This window comes from Aquarana catesbeiana, linkage group LG06 (genome assembly GCF_042186555.1).
Source record: "Aquarana catesbeiana isolate 2022-GZ linkage group LG06, ASM4218655v1, whole genome shotgun sequence".
Lineage (NCBI taxonomy): Eukaryota > Metazoa > Chordata > Amphibia > Anura > Ranidae > Aquarana > Aquarana catesbeiana.
Window position 1 is genome coordinate 25883772 of NC_133329.1, and position 24458 is coordinate 25908229.

The window sequence follows — 24458 nt, forward strand, 5'->3', positions numbered from 1 at the left end:
AACCTTAAAGATTCAGGGTACTTTCATTTGACAATACAATCTCGAAACAACCAGTTACAGATTTCAGACAAAGTACAAACCATGTATAGAAGACAAAAATCCCAATATACTGCTTTCAAAGTGATCGTACAATAATCTGATCATTAGTACACAGCTTTCGATAGCCGATCATGACAGTTCATCCGATATTATCCGATGGTGCAAGCACGAAAATTTTCCTTCCAGATCGTATGATTTTCATTTAATCAGTACAGTTGTCGTCCAAAAATACAATACACATACAATACAAAACATGACATCACTTCCGATTTTTTATTCTGACGTACAAGAATTTTCGTAGCTTTAGTAACCTCTTCATTTTTGATTTGAGATTAGCATGCAAAAAAATGGATGATCAATCGTCCAATAATCTTGTCGTGTGTACAAGGCTTAAAGTGATTGTAAAGATTGTTATACTTACCTGCTCTGTGTAGTGGTTTTGCACAGAGCAGCCCGGATCCTCCTCTTCTTGGGTTTCTCTTTGTCTCTCCTGGCCCCTCCCTCTAGATAAGTCCCCTTACAGTAAGCAGCTTGCTATGGGGGCACCTGAGCCGAGTCACAGCTCTGTGTATCCAGTCAGACACTGAGCTGTGGCTGGGCCCCACCCCCTTTCTCTCCTCATTGGCTGGCTGACTTTAAGTGACAGCAGCGGAAACCAATGGCACCACGCTGCTGTCTCATACAATGAGGATTGGAGTCCCGGCAGCCGAGGCAATCCTACAACACTGTGGATAGAGAGGGGGCTCAGGTAAGTATTAGGGGGGCTGAGGGTGGCTACTGCACAAAGAAGGCTTTTTATCTTCATGCATAGAATGCATTAGGATTAAAAACCTTCTGCCTTTACAATCACTTTAAGGATGCCGGGCTGCTCCAAGGAGATTGGGGGGAGTTGGGCTTCAGGGGTAACTATATCAAATGTTGTTGGCCATCTGCATCAGGAAGCTCATCCATTCATACCGCTGAGTTTCAAAGTTGACGTTCTCATGCAGGTGGAAGTTTACAGCCTGCAAGATGTCTTTCAAAAAGTTCAGAAAGTTGAGATGCTTGTGCCTGTCACTGAAATGGTCGGAGATAATGTAATTTTCTACAGGACGAACATTCTCTATCCCCATCTGGGCAAATTTGGTTCTGAGTCCAGAGTCCTTTCTATCCTTGGTCAGAACAACAAAGGGCTGAATACCTGGAGAGATATACATAATCAGCATCAACATCAGCATCAGTTATTCTTATATTTCTATATTGATAAAAGCACATTTGTGATTAATAATTAGGACTACGGATGAGCCAAACTGTCCAGGGGTCAATTTGAGCAGGGTTTTGGTGATGCCAAATCTCAAACTCCACTGAAATCAATGGTGGCAGAATAATAATAGGCAAGGGGGATTCAAAAATAGCATGAGGAAGGCAGGGGGTCATTGCCCTGGGGAAGCATGCACCATTGTAAAAACTATTTTTTTCATTCTTAAAGTGAAAGATTAACAATTCCCAATTCCTCTAAATAACAAGCCTGGGGTGTCTCCTAGTCCTTCCTTTGAAGAGGCTCATCACTGTGGTGTACAGAAAATGCTGCAGCAGCACTGACAATGCAAATGTCCAACAGTTGATTTGCCATCATTTCAGAGTCAATAATATACACTTTAATTAGTAAGAAGGGCTAATAGCAGAGGCGGCCTTTCCATTAGGGGCGCAGGGGCACCACCCCCCCCCCATCTATGTACCGACTCCTAATCTATATGCAGGGTGCTGGACGCATGGATTTCAATTATTTTGTTTTTTTTTAAGCACGTGATTAGAGCCTGAGGATCTAATTGACTTAAAAAAAGGGTGGGCTCGGGGGAAACAGAGCACTGCGCCCTGAGCTCACCCAGTTGTGTGACAATAGCGAATTAATTTTTGCTATTGTCTTTCTGCTTCTCCTCCTGGAAAATCAGAAAGCGGGTCTTAAGACGTGATTGGCTGAGAGGAGAAGTGACCGTATTGGCCAGGAGCAGGGGGGAGACGCCGAGGAGGAGATGCAGGGGGAAGCCACCGAAGCTGCCCGTGACCTGGATGGGGTAAGTGCGGGGCTGATGGGCAGGCGGACAATCGACTGAGCGATGGGGGAGGGGGTTTGATCACTGACTGACCGAACAACTGACTGAGTGATGGGGGGTAGGGGGGATTAACTGACAGACCGACTGACCGATCGACCAACTAAATGAACAGAGGGGGGTTAGGTGGTCTGTTTGCAGCCCCCCAAAAATTGAGCACCATCCGCCACTGGTGGGAGTGTACTCCCTTATATAAGCTGAAAAGAGACACAGCTTAAGTAGAAAGGACTGCCCCTTGCTAGCATGCCACAGAGAAGAACTTTTGTGTTCCATGTTGAAGCAGCAGAGAGACAACTGCTTCCACGCAGTGAGCAAAGGTTCTTCTCTGCAGCATTCTGGCAGGGGATAGGATTTATTACTTGAGGCTGTGGCTGCTTTCTCAAAAACAGAATAGATTCCAATATATTGCTTTAGCTGACTTAATACATTTTTAAATCAAAATTACTATTACAGCAAATTTTAGTGCTCTCTTACCAGTAAGTTGATGAGCCTTTCTTAAGAACATTTTGATGGAGCTGGATTCAGCATCACTAAGGTTATGTTCGGAGCTGCAGAGGAAAAGCAAAATTCAGAGTTATTCTAGATTACTTCCAGAGCTCAAAAATATAAATATAAAATATATATATGAAAGTTTTTTCTAAATAATAAATAAGTGTACAGGATGCTGGGGATGTGTACTGGACAGCAAGTATTTTCCCCCACTGTTTGGGTTTTGACCCTAAGGGGAATGATTGTATTCAGTTTGAGTACTTTGGGGTTCTAAGCCATGTAGGGTGAGGGGTTCTGGGATAATCCACTTGAAGTGGACTGATTTACAGTGATTTCAGGATTGGTAAGTCCTTGTTTGGGAACAAGTCATCCATGCGGCCCACAAAGAAAAATGAATGAATGAATATGGTAGCAGCCAGCAATGATTTGTTGATTACAAAAAAAACGCATAAGAGTCCAAGAATACAATGCTACTGAAAAGCAAAGTTCATGTGTAATATTAGTCCATCAACCCGCAATTCAAAGCACCAGCTCTAGTGCAATAGGACACCACACAGCACTTCAGTGTTTCTAGCAAATCTCCTTACCATAAATAAGATGTTAATAGGCATATACTGAGTGTGATTTCCACAAGTCAACTCCGAAGATCTGGCGGGCAGCTAACATAAATAAAGCACCAAGCAGGTGACTCCACATAATGCATCCAAAGTACCAGCTTCTAAGGGAGCCTCAGACTCACCGGGATGACAAATAAAGAGCCTCCATGGTGAAGCAAGTCAATCAAATTTCAAATTGATTAAAAGAAATGTACTTACAAAATGACTAGTCAGTTCAAACATTTTAAAAACATCCAACGAAATGGCGGCCGTCTGATAGCGAGCTTGCGCCAGGTCACGCCTTACGCGTTTCATCCTCAATAGACATCACACCTCTGCATTTCCTTGGATATTTTTAAAAAGTTTGAACAGACTAGTCGTTTTGTAAGTACATTTCTTTTAATAAATTTGAAACTTGATTGACGTACTTCACCAAGGAGGCTCTTTATTTGTCATCCCGGTAAGTCTGAGGTTCCCTAAAAAGCTGGTACTTCGTATGCATTATGTGGAGTCGCCTGGAGTCGAATTTAACAGAATTTAACAACAAGTCCCCCCAAGACTTTAATAGGATTCGCTTCTGAATTTGAAAGTTTGGGTTCGCCAAATCTTGCAAAAGATTTGCCAAACCCTTGGTAAATAAAACTCGGGTAGATTTGCTGATTACTAGTTCAAATATAACAAAGAATTGAAAGCATTGATATTTACATTAAAATATAATTTATATTTCACTGATCGGATTCACAAGCTATAAAGTTACCTGCACACAAAGACGGGAACTATCAGGTCAGGAGTTTTATTTTCCTTCATTTTTCGTATTAGTCCATCATTTCGTACTTGAAAGCTTTTATTCCACTCCACCTTCTCATTAAAAGGTGCAAAATTACCTTTTAAAAATATAATTATCATTATAAAAAATGATTATTAAAATGTTCCATCATTTCTTCCCTACAGACATAGTTTTCACTGTAAACTAACATTATTTAAAAGGAATCCTTGAATAGGCAAAGCATTGGGATGTCTTGCTAACCCACCTTCCCTCTTCCTTCCTCCTCCCTACCTCATACCAATTTTCACATTTAATGCTATGTGCTGTATGACTGTCAGAGCCCTTAGAAATATCCAAATACCTCCAGCTATAGGGAGCATGTGATCCACCCCTTCCCCCCAGAGTGCAGTCCATCACCAAGATCACACTGACTGAGCATAGTAATTTTTTTCCATATAAAGTATATTCCAGATCAATAACTTGAGAGGTCAGCAAAGCCAGCCCCATATTATATATATTGTGGGACCCCCAGAAACAGGGCTTTGCTAGCAATAGGCTTCTTTTTTAAATTACGGCAAAAAAAAAGAGAAAAAAGTTTAAAAAAGCGCTAAATTATTGTGTACCATCATTATTATTACTATACAGGATTTATATAGCTCCAACAGTTTGCATGGCACTTTACAACATGAGGGCAGAAAGTATAATTACAATACAATTCAATACAGAAGGAATCAGAGGGCCCTGCTCATTGGAGCTTATGATCTGGAAGGGAGTACCATTACTTTAATCGCTTAGCGACCGCACCGCGCAGACACACTGCGGCAGGGCAGCTGCACTGTGCCAGATCACGTACCCGCTCCCACTGTAATTGGACACAGCGGGAGCCAATAATTAAGGAGAAAGGTAGAGCGGCAGTCTGCCTATGTAAACAAGGCAGACTGCCGTTCTGTGAGAAGAGAAAAGAGAATGTGCTGATCCTGTGTTCCTGCTAAGCAAGAGCACGGACCGGTACATTCCCCCAGTCAAAGCACCTCCCCCACAGTTAGTAATCACTCCCAGGGAACACAGTTAACCCTTTGATTGCCCCTGATGTTAACTCCTTCTGTGCCAGTGTCATTAGTGCAGTGAAAGTGCATACTTTTTAGCATTGATCACTGTATTGGTGTCACTGGTCCCAAAAAAGTGTCAGCTAGGTGTCCAATTTGTCTGCCGCAATATCACAGTCCCATTGTAAGTCGCCATTACTAGTAGAAAAAAAAATATATATATACCATAGTTTGTAGATGCTATAACGTTTGTGTAAACCAATCAATATTCTCGTATTGGGATTTTTTATATCAAAAATATGTAACAGAATACATATTGGCCTAAACTGATGAAGAAATTAGATTTTTTTTATTGGGGATGTTTTATAGCAGAAAGTAAAAAAAAAACATTTTTTTTGTTTAAATTGTCGGTCTTTTTTCATATATAGCGCAAAAAATAAAAACCGCAGAGGTGATCAAATACCGCCAAAAGAAAGCTCTATTTGTGGGGAAAAAATGACATAAATTTTTTTTGGGTACAACGTCGCAAGACCGCGCAATTGTCAGTTAAAATAATGCAGTGCCGTATCGCAAAAAATGGCCATGAAGAGGGGTACACAAAAATATTTACAGATAAGGATAATACACAAAATAAAAAAAAGTAGTAACAGCAAATAAATTACAACGCCACATAAAATAATAGTCTGATGCAATTAAAATAAAGCATTATAATCATTAGATCTCAGGATAATTATTTTTGTATATGAATATCCAGGGGTACTATGTACACAGAGACTATAGTAAACAAATCATGATTATTTAATTCCATGAGGTGCATTTAGTGACAGAGAAATTCTGTTCTGAAATTCCAATGTTTGTTAAGAATTAGAAATCAACTTACATAATTGTGCATAGATTTCCCAAGCTTCTGCATCCCCCAACATTGCAAAGCCACGATTATCTACAATAGAGATTGTGCTGGTGAGCTCATACGCTCTCCTCTCCATGGTCTTCCCACCATTGGATATTCCTTCTCCTGCCAAGTCCTGGAATTTGCCATTACTCAATGTATAGACACAGGAATTCACAAAGGAGGACTTTCCATGGCCAACGTAACCGAAGAGCTGGATAAGAAGACGGTCAAATCGGCCAGCGGGTAGCTGGTAATCCTGAACATAATCTGACAGCTGGTCGCAATCCCGGGAATCTCCTCTTTTTAGTTGTTTGCGCTTTTTAGCTGTAAGAGAAATTTGCCTTTACAAGAGCAGCTGAAATGTAATATACTGTACATGTTTGCCGTAAGATAATGTGTTTATAAGATTGCAGTGACAAGGAAGGAAGACTTACCTGCTTGGACAGTCTTTGGTATTGTGTTTTCTATGCCCTCTAAATAGTCAGAAAGCTTCTTAAGAAATTCTTGGGCCTGTAAAAATAAAATGTGTTTGAAATCATCAAGAGGTATTTTATAGACATGTGCACTGTCGAAAAATTTGTTCGTTTTCGTTTTTCATTTGTTTTTTTTTTGTTGTTTTTTTTAAGTCATTTGCAACTCATAAATTTGAAAATCCAAAAATAAGAAAGAAAACCTGAAAATTCAAAAGAATAACTAACTAACTAATAATAACTAACTATTAAATTATAGGTATTGGAATTTTCTTTCAAATTTGGCTGTTAGTGAATGTAACGAATACAAATTTATCCGAAGTTATGAATTATCCAAAATAACAAATGCTGCATCAAAACAAATGGAAAGTAATGAATTAATAATAATAAATAATAATAATAATACATTTTTATTATTATTATTTTTATTTATTATTATTATTAATAATTTGTTACGTTCCACGTTTCCTTTAGATATGGCATTCGTTATTTTGGATAATTCATAACTTTGGATAAATTTGTATACGTTACGTTCACTTACAGCTAAATTTGAAAGGAAATTCCTATATCTATAATTTAATAGTTAGTAACAGTTAAGTTATTATTAGTTAGTTATTATTTCAAATTTTCAGATTTTCGGATTTTCAAATTTATGAATTTACGAATATTCAAAATTACAAATATTCAGAAAAATTTGTTAAATGTTTTTTCGTTAATTTGGATATTTACAAATTAACAAATTTGGCAAAATTTGTTAAAAAACGAATTCAAAACAAAATGAATTGCACATGTCTATTATTTTATTTCTTTATCTTTGTTTTCCTTTAAGCTGTAACAAAATTACAAATTTAAAGTCAGCTTAATTACTAACAGAAGAAATTTGACTTGATATCAATGTTTCAATGATTTGTAATTTTTTTTTTCTTTTAAACCCAGACACCCCCATGGAAACAAACACAATAGAAATGAATTATAAGTGCATGTCAAGATGGTATATAACACCCACAAAAGCACATAAATATCAAGCGGAAAAATCCCACATCCTCTCTGCTGGAGAGGATGTGGGATGAGAGGGACAATGACAGATACATGGTGAGAATGCCCAAAAATACAGAAATTCTGGCAGGAAGTTATACAACAGATACAGGAAATAACAGCAGAAGGCATGCCTAAAAGTCCTAAATTGTACTTATTCCATAATACCAATCTTACAATAAAGCAATATAAAAAAACAATGATACCTCACTTAATAATGCAGCAAAATGTATGATTCCAAAAGATTGGCAGGTACCAGAGAGTCCAACGTTAAGAGATTGAGTTAAAAAGGATTGAATGTATGTATAATATGGAAGAACTGTATCATTATGGAGAGAACAGAATGGAAAGATTTGTAAATATCTGGAAAGGTTGGATAGAGTTTAAAGGGGTTGTAAAGGTTTGTGTTTTTTCACCTTAATGCATCCTATGCATTAAGGTGAAAAAACACCTAGCAGTCACCGGCAAATATACATTCTAAATATTTTTAATAATAATATTAATAATAAATTAAAATTGCACTTACATATAAGTGACTTGATCCATGCATGCCACCAAAAACCAGCTCATTCAGAGGAATACCATGTCCCGCCAACAGATGCAATTGTACTCTCATGTAGAAGCTGGCAGTGGGGAAGACATCAAGCACACTAGAAATTCTGTGTTAGACACATGAAGTCTTGAGGATAGAGACTGCAGAAATATCCCAAGCTGGAACGTGACTGTCAACTGACTCCGTGTGTAGAATAATGCAGTACTTCTACTAACCAACATATTTCTGGTGTCCTTGCCCTTCATCAGAGTTTGTTTTGGTGGTACGTATTGTAAGTGCACTTTTAATTTCTCGCTGTTAAAGTGGTTTAATCTGCACTATACAGTGAACTCTATTTCTGTTTCTTATCCTTACATGTATATTTGGTCCTTGAAAATATACACAGTGCCAGCAAGGATTTACACCTGCTTGGAACCAGTATAGCATGTTACATTTGAAGATTTTATTGAGTAATATCAGTATAAACCAATGTAACGGGGATATTAAAATATACCAAATCTGCAGAGCAAGAAATTTGGAAGATCATTTAAGTTTACCTTGACGCCTTTGTCGGTTTGTTCATTATACACCCTTATTATATTATCCTTGTCCTTTAAAAATGCATCAAATCCTCCAGAGACATGGTATTTGTTTTCCTTGAGGGCCTGGTCTACATCACACTTGAGTTTCTTAAGTAGATCTTCACACGTTTTCAGAGAGGAATCCTCACAAATCTTCCAGAGCTCCCCCCTCTTTTCCTTTAGGTCTTTCTGCCAAAAAAAATTGCCAACACAAAATGAATAACTGTATCAAATTTTTGGGGCACATTAAAACCTTCACATCAACTACCTCTAGCTGATGGAGGTATTCATCTTGACTCTTCTCATGAGTGACATAGCTCTTTTCAAACTCACGGAGAGCTTCTTCCTGTAAACTCTCATGCAGCCTTTGGAACTCTTCTTCAGTGTTGAATTGTTGAGCTTTCATTTTGTTTTCATATGACTCTGTAGATCTTCGTATTGAGCTTTGATTCTTCTCCAGGGTCATGTTTGACATGGAACGCTCCAGGTGGGCAATATCACATTTAGTGACAGAATCAACATAGGACTTGAGAAGATGAGAAAAATCTGAAAAATATTGTGGAAAACATTGAATAAGTCTGTCCATCTCCATTAACTTTTGGCATTTTTAAAAAAAGTTCAGCATTAGGTAGCTCTCATATTACACACTGTGAATTGTCACAATTAGAGTCCCTAAAGTAAAAAAAAAATAGAAGGTAAGAATTAGAGCCCCTGTAATGTTTATATTGTTGACTGTGACCCCATCGAGCAGATTCACCCTCTCTATTTGTCTTGGTAGGTTGTAAACCTTCCCTACTCTATAATTATTAAATCAATCAATTATTCAATCAATCAATCAATTAATCAATAAAGCAAGTATCAGTTTTAAATACACGAAGGAGAAATCTCCTGAACACAACCATACTCAAAAAAAACCCTTTAAACTCTAAATTTCTAAACTGTACAACCCAAAACACCTACTTGTGACTCCCCCAAATATCGTACAGTAACACCTTGGATTACGAGCATAATTCGTTCCAGAAGAATGCATATAATCCTAAGCACTCGTATATCAAAGCAAGTTTTCCCATAGGAAATAATGGAAACTCAGATAATCCGTTCCACAGCCACCGCTGGTCCATGCAGTACTGTATATGGCCAGAGGTGTGGGGCACCGAAGTATGCAGTATCGCATGTGGCCAGAGGTGCGGGGGCGCCGATGATGCTCGGAGACACTCGGAGACACTCTGAGACACTTGGGAACTGAGTTTTTTCTGAGTGTCTCCGAGCATGTCCGAGTTTTCCACGAAGCGCTGGGAGGCACCAGTGCCCCTGTACCTCTAGCCAATTACAGAAATGCACACACCAACGGCTTGAATCCTGCTTGACTAGCCAGACAATGCTCGCAGATCGAGTCAGGATTTAAAAAAAAAAATAGCTCATATTACGAAACGCTCGTAAACCGTGTTACTCACAATCTGAGGTTCCTCTGTAATTATTTTTTAAGCCATAATACAAAACCATATTAATATTGAAACAAGAGGTATAGGTTAGGACTTTATATGAGACCATGACCATCCGGTACACAGGTCTCCATCCAATTATATCTGAAAAAAATAAGGGGACTAGGGGAGAAAGGGGGACAATGGGGACTTTATATGAAACACATCACTAGGGCAGGCTGAGTCATCAGATGTAAAAAAATGTAAATTTATTGATACCACATGAGAAACAAGGTGCAATAGATGGTACTCGCATATAATCAATAGATAAGGTACAAAGTATGTAAAACATGGCAGTAGAACATACAATAGTAGCATAGTAACATGTTATACATTGTAACATAGATAGATTGCAGCATCATCAAAATTGCACCCCACATGTGTATACGTAATTCATATTGTATAAAAATCCAACTGATGGCTAAAACACTAAAATGCCCATGGTAGATACATATTCGTTGTGACATGTCAAGAAGTTATGAATGTTCAGTTGTATTGCTCGACGCGTTTCGTGGAAGTTTGTCCACTCATCAGGAGCAGCTATCTGGAAATATCTAAAGTAACGTATAAAGTAGTAATTAATGATATTTAATTACAACAGGAAGAGGGGAAGCAAAACCGCTAATCCTAACACTCTTACCTGTAGATAAATGGTATAATGGTAGTAGAGCATATATAGAAAAGTTCATGATGGTAGGAGATAATCAGGGGTGGACACAACAACCCCACGGGAGCTGAGGAGGCAACCAAGAGGTGGCAGGGCGAGGCAGCTCAGGACACCGTAGAGCAATGGGTAGTGAAAAAGTTCACCTAGGTTTCCAACAAGATGGTGTAAGATAGAGCATTGACCCAAGGTAACTGTAGATAAATAAAATAAAATACGTATAGGTATAAAACAAATAATGTTGGATGACCACTAGGTGGAAGATAAAGTGTGGGACAAAGTAAAGTGACAGTGGAGTGAACATAGGAAAAACAGACAGATAGTGTCTGGGAGACTGGTGGAATGAAAAAACAAAGAAAGCCCACCACAACACCAAGCGAACAAGGTGAAGGGATAGTGCAAGGCAGGTTAGGTGAAGACGGTGTGTAAAGGGGGATGAAGAAAGCATGGTGCAAGGAGATCTACGGTTACCTAAGATGACAGAGTCTCAGCCCGCCAGCCAACGAGGTGAACCCCCAACGTCACGCTAAGACGTGCTCGGAGGGAGGAGAGGAAGCAGCCCACTAAGGAGACTAGCGCCTATATAGGCAACCTCCGGCCTCCATCGGTATGCACGCCAGAAGGAAACAGCGTCACGACGGCACGTGACGTCAATTGACGCCAAACGTGCCGACGTGCGGGGCGTGGCGTCGACGCACAGCGGACACCCGCCCCCGATCCCATGACTGATGGATCAGGGGGATAGGGGGATGGCAACGGTGCGCGTCGCAGCTCCCGGGGATGGAAAGGATCCACCCCCCGAGTACAACAACTGAACATTCATAACTTCTTGACATGTCACAACGAATATGTATCTACCATGGGCATTTTAGTGTTTTAGCCATCAGTTGGATTTTTATACAATATGAATTACGTATACACATGTGGGGTGCAATTTTGATGATGCTGCAATCTATCTATGTTACAATGTATAACATGTTACTATGCTACTATTGTATGTTCTACTGCCATGTTTTACATACTTTGCACCTTATCTATTGATTATATGCGAGTACCATCTATTGCACCTTGTTTCTCATGTGGTATCAATAAATTTACATTTTTTTACATCTGATGACTCAGCCTGCCCTAGTGATGTGTTTCATATAAAGTCCCCATTGCCCCCCTTTCTCCCCTAGTCCCCTTATTTTTTTCATAATACAAAACCATTCCAGTCTTTAACAGTGCTGATTTGGAAATAAACTAAGGCAGTTGTGCTCAAAAGTTTTCATCCCCTGGCAGAAATCATGAAATGTTGGCATTGAGATTGCAAATATGACTGATCATGCCCAAAAACTGTCTTTTATTTAATGATAGTGATCATATGAAGCCATTTATTATCACATAGTTGTTTCGCTCATAAGTCATAATGATATCAGAAATACCCCAAATGGACCTGATGAAAAGTTTCCATCCCCTGAAATGTTTGGCCTTGGTACAGACACACAAGATGAAACACACAGGTTAATATGGCAAAAAATGTTAATTTCCCACATTTGTGGCTTTTTCTATTGCAATTAGTGTCTGTGTATAAATGTTGTTTCTTAGCTCTCACATGGATGTACTGAGCAGGCTAGATACTGAGCCATGGGGAGTAGAAAACAATGGTCAAAAGACCTGCATTACAAGGTAATGCAACTGTATAAAGATGGAAAAGGATACAAAAAGATATCCAAAGCCTTGAATATGCCAGTTTGGGATACAAAGAAAAACCCACAGGTAACCTCTTGAAAAAGATGGCGTGGTTGTTTCAAATAGCACATTAATATGATACTTGAACAAAAATTAGCTGCATGGTCAAGTTGCCAGAAAGAAGCCTTTCCTGTGCCAATGCCACAAAAAAGCCCAGTTACAATATGGCTGACAACACCGTGACACCTTTGGGGCACACTGTATTCTGGAGTGACAAGATCAAAATAGAGCTTTATGGTCACAATCATAAGCGCTATGTTTGGAGAGGGGTTACAACTGTATTTAAAGTGTGAGCTTGACTATAACAGTAGCACCACATTGTTTAGATCACAGTGGTCATATTTTGCAGCCTGGACTGTGGCCCCTTTAACTTACCCTGCAGGACATTTTTCCAATGCATCTTGTTACTTCCTTTTTTGTGATGGGAGGACTGGCTAGACAGAAAAAAAGTGTCCCTAGTGCAGGTGTTGTGGTGACTACTTTGTTGAAGATTGCATCAATGAGTGAAGAGAGGCAGCACCCATATTGGAGGCAACCATGGACAATGCTAAAGGTGTCCTCAACATAGGGGGTGACCATTTTGGAAGGAATGAGGAATTTACAGGGAAGGACTCAGATTAGCCACGCAGTGTTCTGAAGCCCCACCTAATAAATCCGGAGGAGATGGGGATGCAAAGACATAAGGGAGATGTAATCCCTTCACAAAGACAGAGACCTGTGGAGAAGGGGACTAAGACTACAGATCCCAGAGTGCCTGGAGAGCAGGGGGGATTAGGGATAAGGAAAATCATGCATAAGGAGGACAGACATGGGAGGGGGGAGAATGAGATGCACAGGTTGTAAGTGTTCTGTGGCTAGAGGGCAATTGCAGGGATATTAGCTCTACCTGACTTATCTGTTCTGCTGCTACAGGTCTTAGAGAAAAGAATTAGGGATTACTGAGACATACTGCCCCATCCTGCTGCTGTGTGCTGATTTAGGGGCTGGCATTGTTGCCCAGAAGTGCTGCCTGCTATAAGCCTGTGAACAGGTGTGCTCAGAGACTTTTACCTTGCATTTCTACATTTGTGGACCCAGCTACTGTCATGGTTGCTGTCACAGTGGTTTGCTTAGGGACAGTTCTATTTTATCCCTACATGCAGGGGACACTATGCTGGTGTTACTGTGACCTGAACTGTGATGCATGAGACTATAAGACTATGAACTATGCAGACTGCCATTCAAGATCTGTATTTCCAGGTTCGCTAATTCTAGGGGGTGAGCTTTCATCTACACTGTTGCTAAAAGGACTGCCTGTAACAGCTGGAAGGAGTTGGCTTAAGAAGGAGGACCCATTTGTTGGGCTCTCTGGAACTACCCAGGTGCCTGCATGGATGAGATGCCTTGTGCCATTTCTTGTTGATGTCTCACTTTACTCTATGTGATTACAAGTGTCCTTAACAGGTGCAAGCTCCAGTACTCAGACCCCGACTTTCATTAAGAAACCACTGACAAGTGGTATAGGGAGGGATCTCTGATAGCTGCCCCTGTGTTCTTATCCTTGGGGTCCTTCTTCAGCCCTGACATACTTATACCTGAAATCTGCTTCCTTATTGCATAGGTATTGTGCATAATTTGTCACAACGCCATTGGTTGATCTTTATTGCTGTAGTATTTATACTATTTACCCAGCTGGGCATTGTTTGCCAAAAAAAATAACCACTTTTAAGCTTCAAGGTGTGTTGAAGAGTGTGGTAATACCTAGTAGGTCTGTCAGCATCAAGAACAAAAAAACCCAAACATCCAGCAGCTCCTTCAAGGGTGGTGCTACATTTATAATGGCCCTGTAGATCCCTGCTGACATTAAGTTGCTTTTCAACTCACCAGATCCAGTCATAATTCTGTCATCTCTTAATCTTTTTGCTGATGCTTCTTGAAGAATGAACTTGCAGAAATCCTCAGCCTTCCTGACAAACTCAGGCACTAGCTCTGATTCAGGAACTTGGGACATGTTTTGCAACACCTCTTTGTCCGCAGATGGAAATCCAAAGTAAAAACACTTTCTCTTTGGAAAATTAGCTCTGATAGTCCTACGCATCTCATTTTGCCTGTTTCCCTTGGGTGTTTTCACAGCTAAAATGAAGAGAAAAAAATCTTAAAACTAATAAACTTGAATACAGTGAAACTGTAAGTATAGGACAAAACCACAATTAAAAAGCTAGGCTTATGCAGGCCATACACATAGCAAACTTCTTACCTGTAACCACAGGTGAGAGAGACAAAGTTGACAAGTTGACCCATTGTGTTCTCCAGGCTGGGGGGGGGGTTCCCCAGGAGAAGACAGTGATTATTGCTAGCAGCTATACCAGCCGCTAGTAACAATTGCATGTAAAATCTGGCCGGCTGGTTGTACCAAAGATGATTGATCGATCAACTTGGTACATTCAACCTACCCACACATGGCTCGATTCTAACTGTCTATGGCTGGCCTTATTCAACAAAGTAACATTATGTTGTGTTATATAATCCATAAACTTTGCCAAAAACCCCAATCCTCTATCCAACCAACACTGGGTTCCCTTTAATTGGGTCTGGATGACTAGCTGCCATGGTAATCACCAGATCTGGAGCTGGCTGTGCCAACTTCCTATCATTAGTAGATACCAGGAGTGCAATATAAATACAGAAACTTAAGCCATCCAAGCATCATATATTTGACATGTGGGTATTAAAACCAGCCCTCTTTGCTGCTGTACATATGTGTAAGAGGTTAACAAAAATATCAGTATTGGGAACCATAACATCAGCATTGAGTGGACTGTCACTGTAAATGAGGAGAACTAACTTTATTCCAGTGACTAAGCTATCTGGCTATGGGAACTAAAAAACATAAAATGATATTTAGGTATACAAATAATAGGTAAAATAATTTTGCATTATTGAAAAAAGATGCCAAAGAGTTGAACCACAGGTCAGGAACGTACGTAGGACATTCTTTAGACAGTTTTCCAAATATTCATCAGCGGTGACTGGGTGCCCATCCAAGTCTGACTTAAGAGTAAAATCCCGTATGACCCAGACAAAGAGAGGTGCCATATTGTCTTTATCTTTCTGACTCTGAGTGTTCATCTTCTGAACTGAGGCTTTGTGTACAATCTCGATATATATATTTAATGTAGAGCTGTGAACATATTTTATTAAGGAAATTAAACCTTTAGTGATCAGGGTTTGTGTCTGAAAGTCTGTGCAAAGCCAAAACTTTCTCTTTATTTTTAGAGAGAGTAAGAAAGGGTTAATACCCCTGTCACTGGGGATTTAATCACTTATACAGTCATTACCAGAATAGGTGTTCCAGTTAAAACATTTCCCTGCACTTCTTGTTCTGGTGACAATGCTAAAACTTCTCAGAGGGATAGAGAAGGCAAATTTTATCTGGAAATGACAGTGTATTTTTTTCTGAGACTAAAAATGTGGACATATTTGCAGCATAGCTTTTAATCTTTTTTAATAGGCCGCTATTTCAGAAAGAGAGAGCAAGTAGATTTAATCTTTAAATAAAAAAACTGTCTTTTTTTTCTGAGAATGAGAACAGATAAATTGTGCAGGTTTGCATTATAGTCTGTGCTCCTTATTTTGCTTAGATGCAATTTCAGAAGGAGTTAGCAAAAAGTAATTTGAAAATTATAGTGTATTTTTTCTGAGATAGATTTTCTGTACTTTACATTATCATTTGAATAGAATGCAATTTCAGAGGAAGAGAGCAGGCAAACTTCAGCTGGAGATTAAAAATCATAGTGTCTATTTTAAGAGTCAGAAAAAATATACAGATTTGTAGCACATTATGTTACCCTTTCTAATGTGATGCAATTTCAGAGGGAAAGAGCAGGCAGATTTCATATAGAAATTAAATATTACAGTGACATTTTGTGAGACTGAAGGCAGGACAACTGGACAGATGGACAGTATTTACCCCTTTTTTACTTGAATTTACTTTTACAGAAGCATAATAAATAGTTCAGGTTTACTGCACAGTATGCTATCATATTTAATATGATGTAACTTCAGAGTGAGAGAACAGGCAGATTTAATCTGCAAATACCTATAACAGTGTATATCTGCATTTTTCTGAGACAATAAAAATAGTACAAATTTTATTCACAGAGTATTATCCTTTCTAATAGGATACCATTCCAGAGGGAAAGAGCAGGCAGACTGCATCTAGGAATTGAAAAATTGTTTTTTAATTTATGAGACAGAACACAAAAACTGTACAGAGTTTCTGCACAGTTTTATGCCTTTTTGATAGGGAACAATTTTAGAGAGAGAGCAGGCTGTTTATAATCAAGGAATCACTGTTAGATCACACAATTTTAAAGATACTATATCTACAAATATTCTTGATAGGCTCTTTACCGTAATCTTTACAGTGATCGGTGCTGCGCTGTGCCCGAGGGACATGGTGCACCACCGATGTGGCGTGCCCCCCTGACCACGTTTGAACCCCAGAACGAGAGTGCTCTCACCCATCATTTCACTATAGAGCAGGCAGGAAGCAGTTATTAAATCTCTAATAACACCCCACTGTAAAAAATAACCTAAATCATATAACTCAAACAATAAAAAATAGGGATAAATAAAGTGCTTTAATAATGAATCTATAACAGTGAAAATAATTTTGCAGCCTCATTTATAAGAAATACCAAAAAAGCATGAAGTGGTAAAGTTCATTAAAAAGTCAGTGCAAGAGTTCCACACATAATATTACTGCAAATAGCTGTATTCCAATTGTGCAATAAGGATAACTTTATTATCTCACTCCACAATCAGTCACCTCAAGTGCTCACCCTATGTTATTCACACTCACCAAATGGTTATGCCTCACATATACTGTAAATGCTCTGCATAAATCACTCAGAATTTGCCACTCCCTCTGAAGAGTCTTCCCATACACTAAATGATAATCTGTTGGTTCCTCAGATATTGGGCAAAGAAAAGGGAACTCCTTTCCTATCCAGCCTAACTGTCCTTGGCACTCTTTTTCATTAATTGAAGTTCAGTTCTTTCAATCACGGAGGCTCAGTATCATATGTTAACATTACCAAAGAAGGTCTGCATGCAAATTCTGTCTACCTAAGGATGCTCACTCCTCTAGACTGACACTCACCCATCAAGATATTTTTGATATTTGCTTAACTCCTCGCAAGACCCAGCCCACTGCTTGCATCCAGGCTGAAAGCTCTTGCGAGGAGTACTGAGTCAGGATGCTGTGATAAGGAAAAGGAAAGGAAAGGGAAAGGTTGCTTCAGGAGGAACAGCTTGTCTTCTGACAAAAAGGATACTTTACTTTCTCCAGGGCATCCTGATTGATAACCCCACTACTGTTGTAGATGACAGCACTACTCATGAGCATGGCCAATGACAGGATCATACAATCATTGTCCTTGTCTCCCTAAAAGACAGATATTGAAGTCAATATTGAGAAGTGTATGCATTAATCTGTTTTAAATTATCTTCCGAGGTTTACCTTCCCTGGATCTCCAAGTCCTTCTGTATCCAGAAGTACCAAGGTATGATCACATTTTTTTGGGTGTGGCATGCACCACATCCAGATGCCTTTGGTAGTTGCTTTAATTGTAGAATCCACAGAGAAAACACCTGGAATAAGTAGACACAATGCTCAAAATGTTTTAATGATGTGCCTGCAATGAAAGTATAACAGTATAATAAAGTCCATTTGATGTTACATAGTTACATAGTAGGTGAGGTTTAAAAAAGACACAAGTCCAACCTATGTGTGTGATTATATGTCAGTATTACATTGTTTATCCTTATATGTTGTGGTTGTTCAGGTGCTTACCTAATAGTTTTTTGAAACTATCGATGCTCCCCGCTGATACCACCGCCTGTGGAAGGGAATTCCACAACCTTGCCGCTCTTACAGTAAAGAACCCTCTATGCAGTTTAAGGTTAAACCTCTTTTCTTCTAATTTTAATGAGTGCCCACATGTCTTGTTAAACTCCCTTCTGCGAAAACATTGTATCCCTATTGTGGGGTCCCCAGTACGGTATTTGTAAATTGAAATCATCCCCTCGCAAGCTTTCAGAGAGAATAAGTTCAGTGCTCTCAACCTTTCCTCATAACTAACATCCTTCAGACCCTTTATTAGCTTTGTTGCCCTTTGTACTCGCTCAATTTCCAGTACATCCTAACTGAAGACTGGTGTCCAGAACTGGACAGCATACTCTAGGTGTGGCCGAGCCAGAGTCTTGTAGAGCGGGAGAATTATTGTTTTATCTCTGGAATTGATTCCCTTTTTAATGCATGCCAATAGTCTGTTTACTTTGTTAGCAGCAGCTTGGCATTGCATGCCATTGCTAAGCCTATCATCTACTAGGACCCCCAGGTCCTTTTCCATCCTAGATTCCCCCAGAGGTTCTCCCCCAGTGTATAGATTGCATTCATATTTTTGCCACCCAAATGCATTATTTTAAATTTTTCTACATTAAACCTCATTTGCCATGTAGTTGCCCACCCCATTAATTTGTTCAGATCTTTTTGTAAGGTTTCCACATCCTGCGGAGAAGTTATTGCCCTGCTTAGCTTAATATCGTCCGCAAATTCAGACATTGAATTGTTTAGCTCATCCTCCAGGTCGTTTATGAACAAATTAAATAGGATTGGTCCCAGCACAGAACATTGGGGGACCCCACTACCCACCCCTAACCATTCCCAGCACTCCCCATTTATCACCACACTCTGAACTCGCCCTTGTAGCCAGTTTTCAATCCATGTACTTACCCTATGGTCAATGCCAACGGACCTTATTTTGCACAGTAAACGTTTATGGGGAACTGTGTCAAATGCTTTTGCAAAATCCAGATACACCACGACTACGTCCTTCCTTTATCTAGATGGCAACTCACCTCCTCATAGAAGGTTAATAGATGTAATATTTATCTTCTTCCTAGAAGCAGAACCTTTCCTGGAACTCCACCACTAACTTTAACTGCAGATTCATGTGATTAAAACCCAACAATAAGAATGAAAGCCATTTTGTGAAAATAGGCACTGGGCAATTACAATCAAGTGCCTTACAGATATTCTAATAGCTCCAAAAAATCATCAAACATTTGACTTTTCCCAATTGTGACACCCTAAAGCTGGCCATGCTATGACTGGCATATGCAATATTTAAAGGAGTTCAGTCAATTTGTGCTTGTTACCATTCTCAGATATTATCCGACATGCTGAACTACCATATAAAACACAATTTTTCAATTATTTCTCAAAAAAAAAAAAGAGAGATGAAGACTTTCATCAAGCAGATCTCTGTTTTTATAGCTAAAAGAAAAAAAATGCGGTTGGATTCCAATGCTAAGGGATAAAAGTGATGATGTGTAGCTATCTCACCAATTGAAAAGATCTGCTGCCCTTAGGTAATTTTAGAGCTGAACTTCTAGGTGACACAGATGAAATACACATCTCTTTTTACCCACCAAAAAATTGTTTTTTCTGTCCATCTAGTTCTGAGATTGACACAATTCTACTAGACTGTATAGCCAGGTTGGCCAGGTTGGTGACCTGACTTTTTTCTACACTGTTATGCAATACAACAAGGTAACCTCTCTGTTCCCAGGCTGTGGTTAGACAAGGAAGAAGCAGTAGCAAAAGACTGAGGAGTTCATGTTTCTCCTTTTGTCAAGTTATTTGTTATCACATGTGCATTCTAGCACATCTCATTGGCCCCCTTTTTCTCCCAGTACTGTTTTACCATGCAGGGGACTACAGGAAGTCACATTCAGGTACCTAGATCAATGGTAAAAGGTGTAAAGAATGTGCTGGCTACCATGCTTTCAGGTCATTTGTCTGGTGGTCATTTGTACATTATTCATCCATCTGTGGTGAGGTCCTCCATTGAGCTGTTCACTGTATGTTCTCCACCCATTAGACATAGATGATCAGTTTCTTATGGACTTCTGGTATTTTTGTCCTAACTCTCTTTCACCTTCCTAAAATTCTTCAGTCTTATCACGGTAACCTGGTTTTATCCAATTACCATGGCACACATTTTCTATGTATGTATTCAGGCACACAGAACAAGTGCAGGTACTTGGTGTTTGGCTAGAATGCCTGACTTTCATCTCAATCTGTGTCTCTTCTTCCATCTCTTATTTCTGTACAGTTGCTTATATTACGGATCTCCTGGTACAGTCCTAAGGCAGCCCAAGGCAGTCAGTTTTCTGTCAGAATGTTTTTTTTTCCTGTTATCAGGGTTCACTGATCAGGGCTGCCAACTATAGCCTACAGCACTGATCAAGCCAACAGGGTGGTTGTACAGAAGTTGATTGGTAGATCCACTACCATACAACTTCAGTGCCTATACATGGATTGAAATTTGTCCGCTTCCTTAAGTCTTAAGTCAAGGCTTAAGTCTTGACCCCAGTAGGCTTCTACTTAAACCCTTGGCATTGCTTCCGACAAAGCTGCCTTGTCCTCTGGTTACATGTCTCTTAGATATTTTCTTAAGCCCGTATAGCAATACCCAGTAGGGGCTGCTGGTAGTTGTGGTCCGTCTCTCACCCTGCACAGCCAGGTACACAATCTTCAGACACTCAGAAGTCAAGAAGCAGTCCTTGTACTTTGTTTTTATGTTTTATTCAGGGGAATTAAACTTGGATGGGGTAAGGGTAACTTAACTTGATTGAAAAAATAAGGAATTGGGACTTCAACTATATACACTCCTTGTATATACACCTCCTCACTTCTAGCTCCAGCACATCACTTGATTACTGATCTCACTTTTCAGCACATCACTTGATTGCTGATCTCACCCTCCAGCACATCACTTGATTCCTCACTTCCAGGATCAGCTAGCACTATAGTTTAGGCCTGACACTGGCTCCACCAGGCCTTAGCAAATGCCCTTTGCAGGCAGGGACCATTGGCCCCTTTGATGTAGCAAAAAGAATGGGAGTCCTAGTGCTAACTGTCCATGTGGCTACTGATCCCAGCACCACATCTTCAGGCCCTTCCAGCCCTCCTGGCTGCAGCTGCCTTCCTCCGCTGCCCATGCCACCACAGTCCACTCCACTGATTGCACCCATCCAAAACTGCACTCTCCTAGTCCTCTCAGGCATGCCTCCCCAGTCCTCCTGACCCTGTGAACACTCACCTCCTGGTTGCCTCTGTGGAACTACTGGAGACTTACCCAGCAGTGTTCCTGCTGTCCTTTCTTGCTCTTCCTGTGCCTCCTGGTCATGACACCTCTGTGGGTTGTAAGAGGGTCCTGTCCGCACCTGAGCCAAGGCCCAAGGTCACCCCCCCAGGCTGGGGAGCTCCTTCAAAGGCCATGACAGCCTAACACTCCATTTCTATCTGAGCTGACCCTGAGTAATTGAGGGGGCCTGACCCCTGCCAATACTAGTTGAGGATTGGACAGAGCCCTCAGAATACTCTGGGGAGCTCTGCCTCTCCTCTCCTCCTTTCTTTCCATAAGATTCTAGCATGTTCTGGAAACAAGTGGGAGGTCTCAGTGATGCTGCCTGTGTGTCACCTAGCTCTATCTGGCTTCCTGCCAACCCAGAATCAAACACAGGCTTGGCTGCCTGCTAAGGCTGCTTACATTTTCCTACATTTTCCTACACTACAAAAAAATCTACCTGTACACATCCTAGTACCACTAGAGGGTGCACACTCTTCAGACGTGTATATCACATAATAGCAGGTACCTGGGCATAAGAATATGGTGACAGTGGATAATTAGAACCGCTGTAGCAGCAGTCATGAAATCCGATCAAGTGGCCAGCCCTTACAGAAGTCCTGCACATGTGAAGATATGGATAGAACATGTACAGTATGTACTGTGTTTTATCATTTCAGTACTTAAAGTGATATTAAATGCAGGATGTTATACTTACCTGCTCTGTGTAATGGTTTTGCACAGAGCAGCCCTCTTCTCGGGCCCCCCACAGATGCTACTGGCTTCTTCTCCTTGAGCAGTGCCCCAAGAGCAATCATGCATGCTCCCTCCCGGACCCCGCTCTGAGCATCTAAAGGCACACAACGTGGCTCAACTCCGCACCCCCGCTCCCTCCGCACTAGCTGTGATTGACAGCCAATGCTGTGTCTCAGCCATTGAGGAGGCAGAGACCCGAGACAGCAGGCACTCTCATAAGTAAGTATATGGGGGGCTTGGGGGGGACTGCATCATGAAGTTTTTTTACCTTCATAAATAAAATACATGAAGGTAAAAAACCTTCACCTTTACAACCACTTTAAGTTTTAAAGCCTAACTCCAGGTTTTAGTGAAGTTTAAATAGTTGGCTTGGACCAGATCAAACAAACTATATAAACATATAGTTGAGCTTTAATCCTAAAACACATCCCACAGAAACAGAACATTTCTAAAGTCGTTTTCATCTTACCTTTTTGCCGGCCTGATAATTTGTTAAGTAGATATGATTTTCCAGTCCTGTAGGGCCCCACAATGGAAACCACAACCAGTGGCTGAGTAATCTGTGCCAGGATTGTTTGGGCATTCTCATTTACACCCAACCTATTATCAGCAGAATTCTCAATCAGACAGATGGGGTTGTCCATCCTTGGTATGAGAGCCATGGTAAACTAGAGAAGCAAAAAAAAAGAAAAAAAGAAAAAGAAAAACAATCTTATGTTGTCCCTTGAAAACTGGCTGTATTAACGCATTTGCTCCTGAAGAGTGGTTTATACCATTAAACACGTCAGTTATATTTAGGATGCAGTAATGACTTCAATCTACCATGTTCTTTTTATATTCCTACAGTTTTAATTATTATTATTTCTTACACATCATATGGAGCCTTGTATACCGGCCACTGGCATGTGCTTTGACTCCAACACATTATATGTGTGTATAGCGTGACCAGGTACCGCTCCGACGTATGTTTCGTAATAACATCTTCAGGAAGCGTACCTTGGTCACTAGGAGACAGTCCTTTGTAGTGGAAAGGGGCGGGCTAATGGGCGTGAGGATTACACACCAGGGAAAATGGTATTGTATAGTCGTAATGCAAATGAATTGCTTATGGCTAGGAAAACATTTATGTGCTCTTAAATTTATTCAAATCATTTGTGGATGAAATCTTCAGTGTATCGAATTAATTGTAATACCATAGATGAGAGAACAGAAAAACATTCAATTTAAAACGCATTTAGCGAAGAGCAAAGGGGACTTTTTTTATGCAGCCACAGTGCCGGTTCACATTTATGGCTACTGATGTTTCTATTACATGCAATCGCAGTATTAAGTTTGCTTATATTACTCATGTATACATGAATACATATATCAAATGTCCGTTGAGCACAATGAATATACTAAAACACTCCCTATCTAGTGGTAAAAATATTTGAAATTTGGAAAACTAGAAACACCCTGTTAAGGGTGTATCTAAATGCTAAAAAAAGAGAACCAGAGTAGTAGAAATAAGAAACTAGAAACACCTTGTTAAAATAAAAAGACCAGAGAGGCTGTAAAAAAGTGGATGTACACACATGAGGAGATCAATCTTTTGTCAAAAAACAATTTAGATCTAATTCAATGTTCATCCCAAAGGGCTGCATAGTGTGCAATTTATTGTAAAAAACTATTTCATGAATGAAAAAAAAAAGAAACAGTAAAGTTAGCTCAATTATTTTATATAATGTGAAAGATGATGTTACTCTGAGTAAATATATACCTAACATGTCACACTTTAAAATTGCACACTCTTGTGGAATGGTGCCAAACTTTGGTACTTAAAAATCTCCATAAGCTACGCTTTAAAAATGTTTGCAGGTTACCAGTTTAGAGTTACAGAGGAGGTCTTGTGCTAGAATTATTGTTCTTGCTCTAACGTTCACGGCGAAATTTCACATGTGTGATTTGACCGTCGTTTACATATGCGGACGTGACCTATGTGTGCGTTCACTTCTGCGTGTGAGCACGCGGGGACGGGGGCACTTTAATTTTTCTTTTTTATTGTTTATTTTATTTTCATTTTTTTATTTTTACACTTTCCCTTTAAAAAAAAATATATCACTTTTATTTAT

General features: G+C 39.9%; 1 protein-coding gene across 1 annotated transcript in view; it reads right to left on the minus strand.

Moving 5' to 3' along the window:
• Positions 1 to 298: 298 nt before the first annotated feature.
• The window catches only part of LOC141148236 (guanylate-binding protein 1-like), a 35331-nt gene continuing 11171 nt past the window's right edge, over positions 299 to 24458 (minus strand). Inside the window, exons 2-13 of the mRNA XM_073635486.1 lie at positions 22817 to 23015; positions 17916 to 18046; positions 17731 to 17840; positions 15376 to 15572; positions 14276 to 14524; positions 8805 to 9082; positions 8513 to 8725; positions 6353 to 6428; positions 5907 to 6242; positions 3972 to 4098; positions 2604 to 2677; positions 299 to 1219 (exon numbers count right to left, since the gene is read on the minus strand). Coding sequence (XP_073491587.1) covers positions 951 to 1219; positions 2604 to 2677; positions 3972 to 4098; positions 5907 to 6242; positions 6353 to 6428; positions 8513 to 8725; positions 8805 to 9082; positions 14276 to 14524; positions 15376 to 15572; positions 17731 to 17840; positions 17916 to 18046; positions 22817 to 23009 — 2253 coding nt within the window. The 5' untranslated portion in view covers positions 23010 to 23015 and the 3' untranslated portion in view covers positions 299 to 950. The remainder of the gene's footprint in view (positions 1220 to 2603; positions 2678 to 3971; positions 4099 to 5906; positions 6243 to 6352; positions 6429 to 8512; positions 8726 to 8804; positions 9083 to 14275; positions 14525 to 15375; positions 15573 to 17730; positions 17841 to 17915; positions 18047 to 22816; positions 23016 to 24458) is intronic.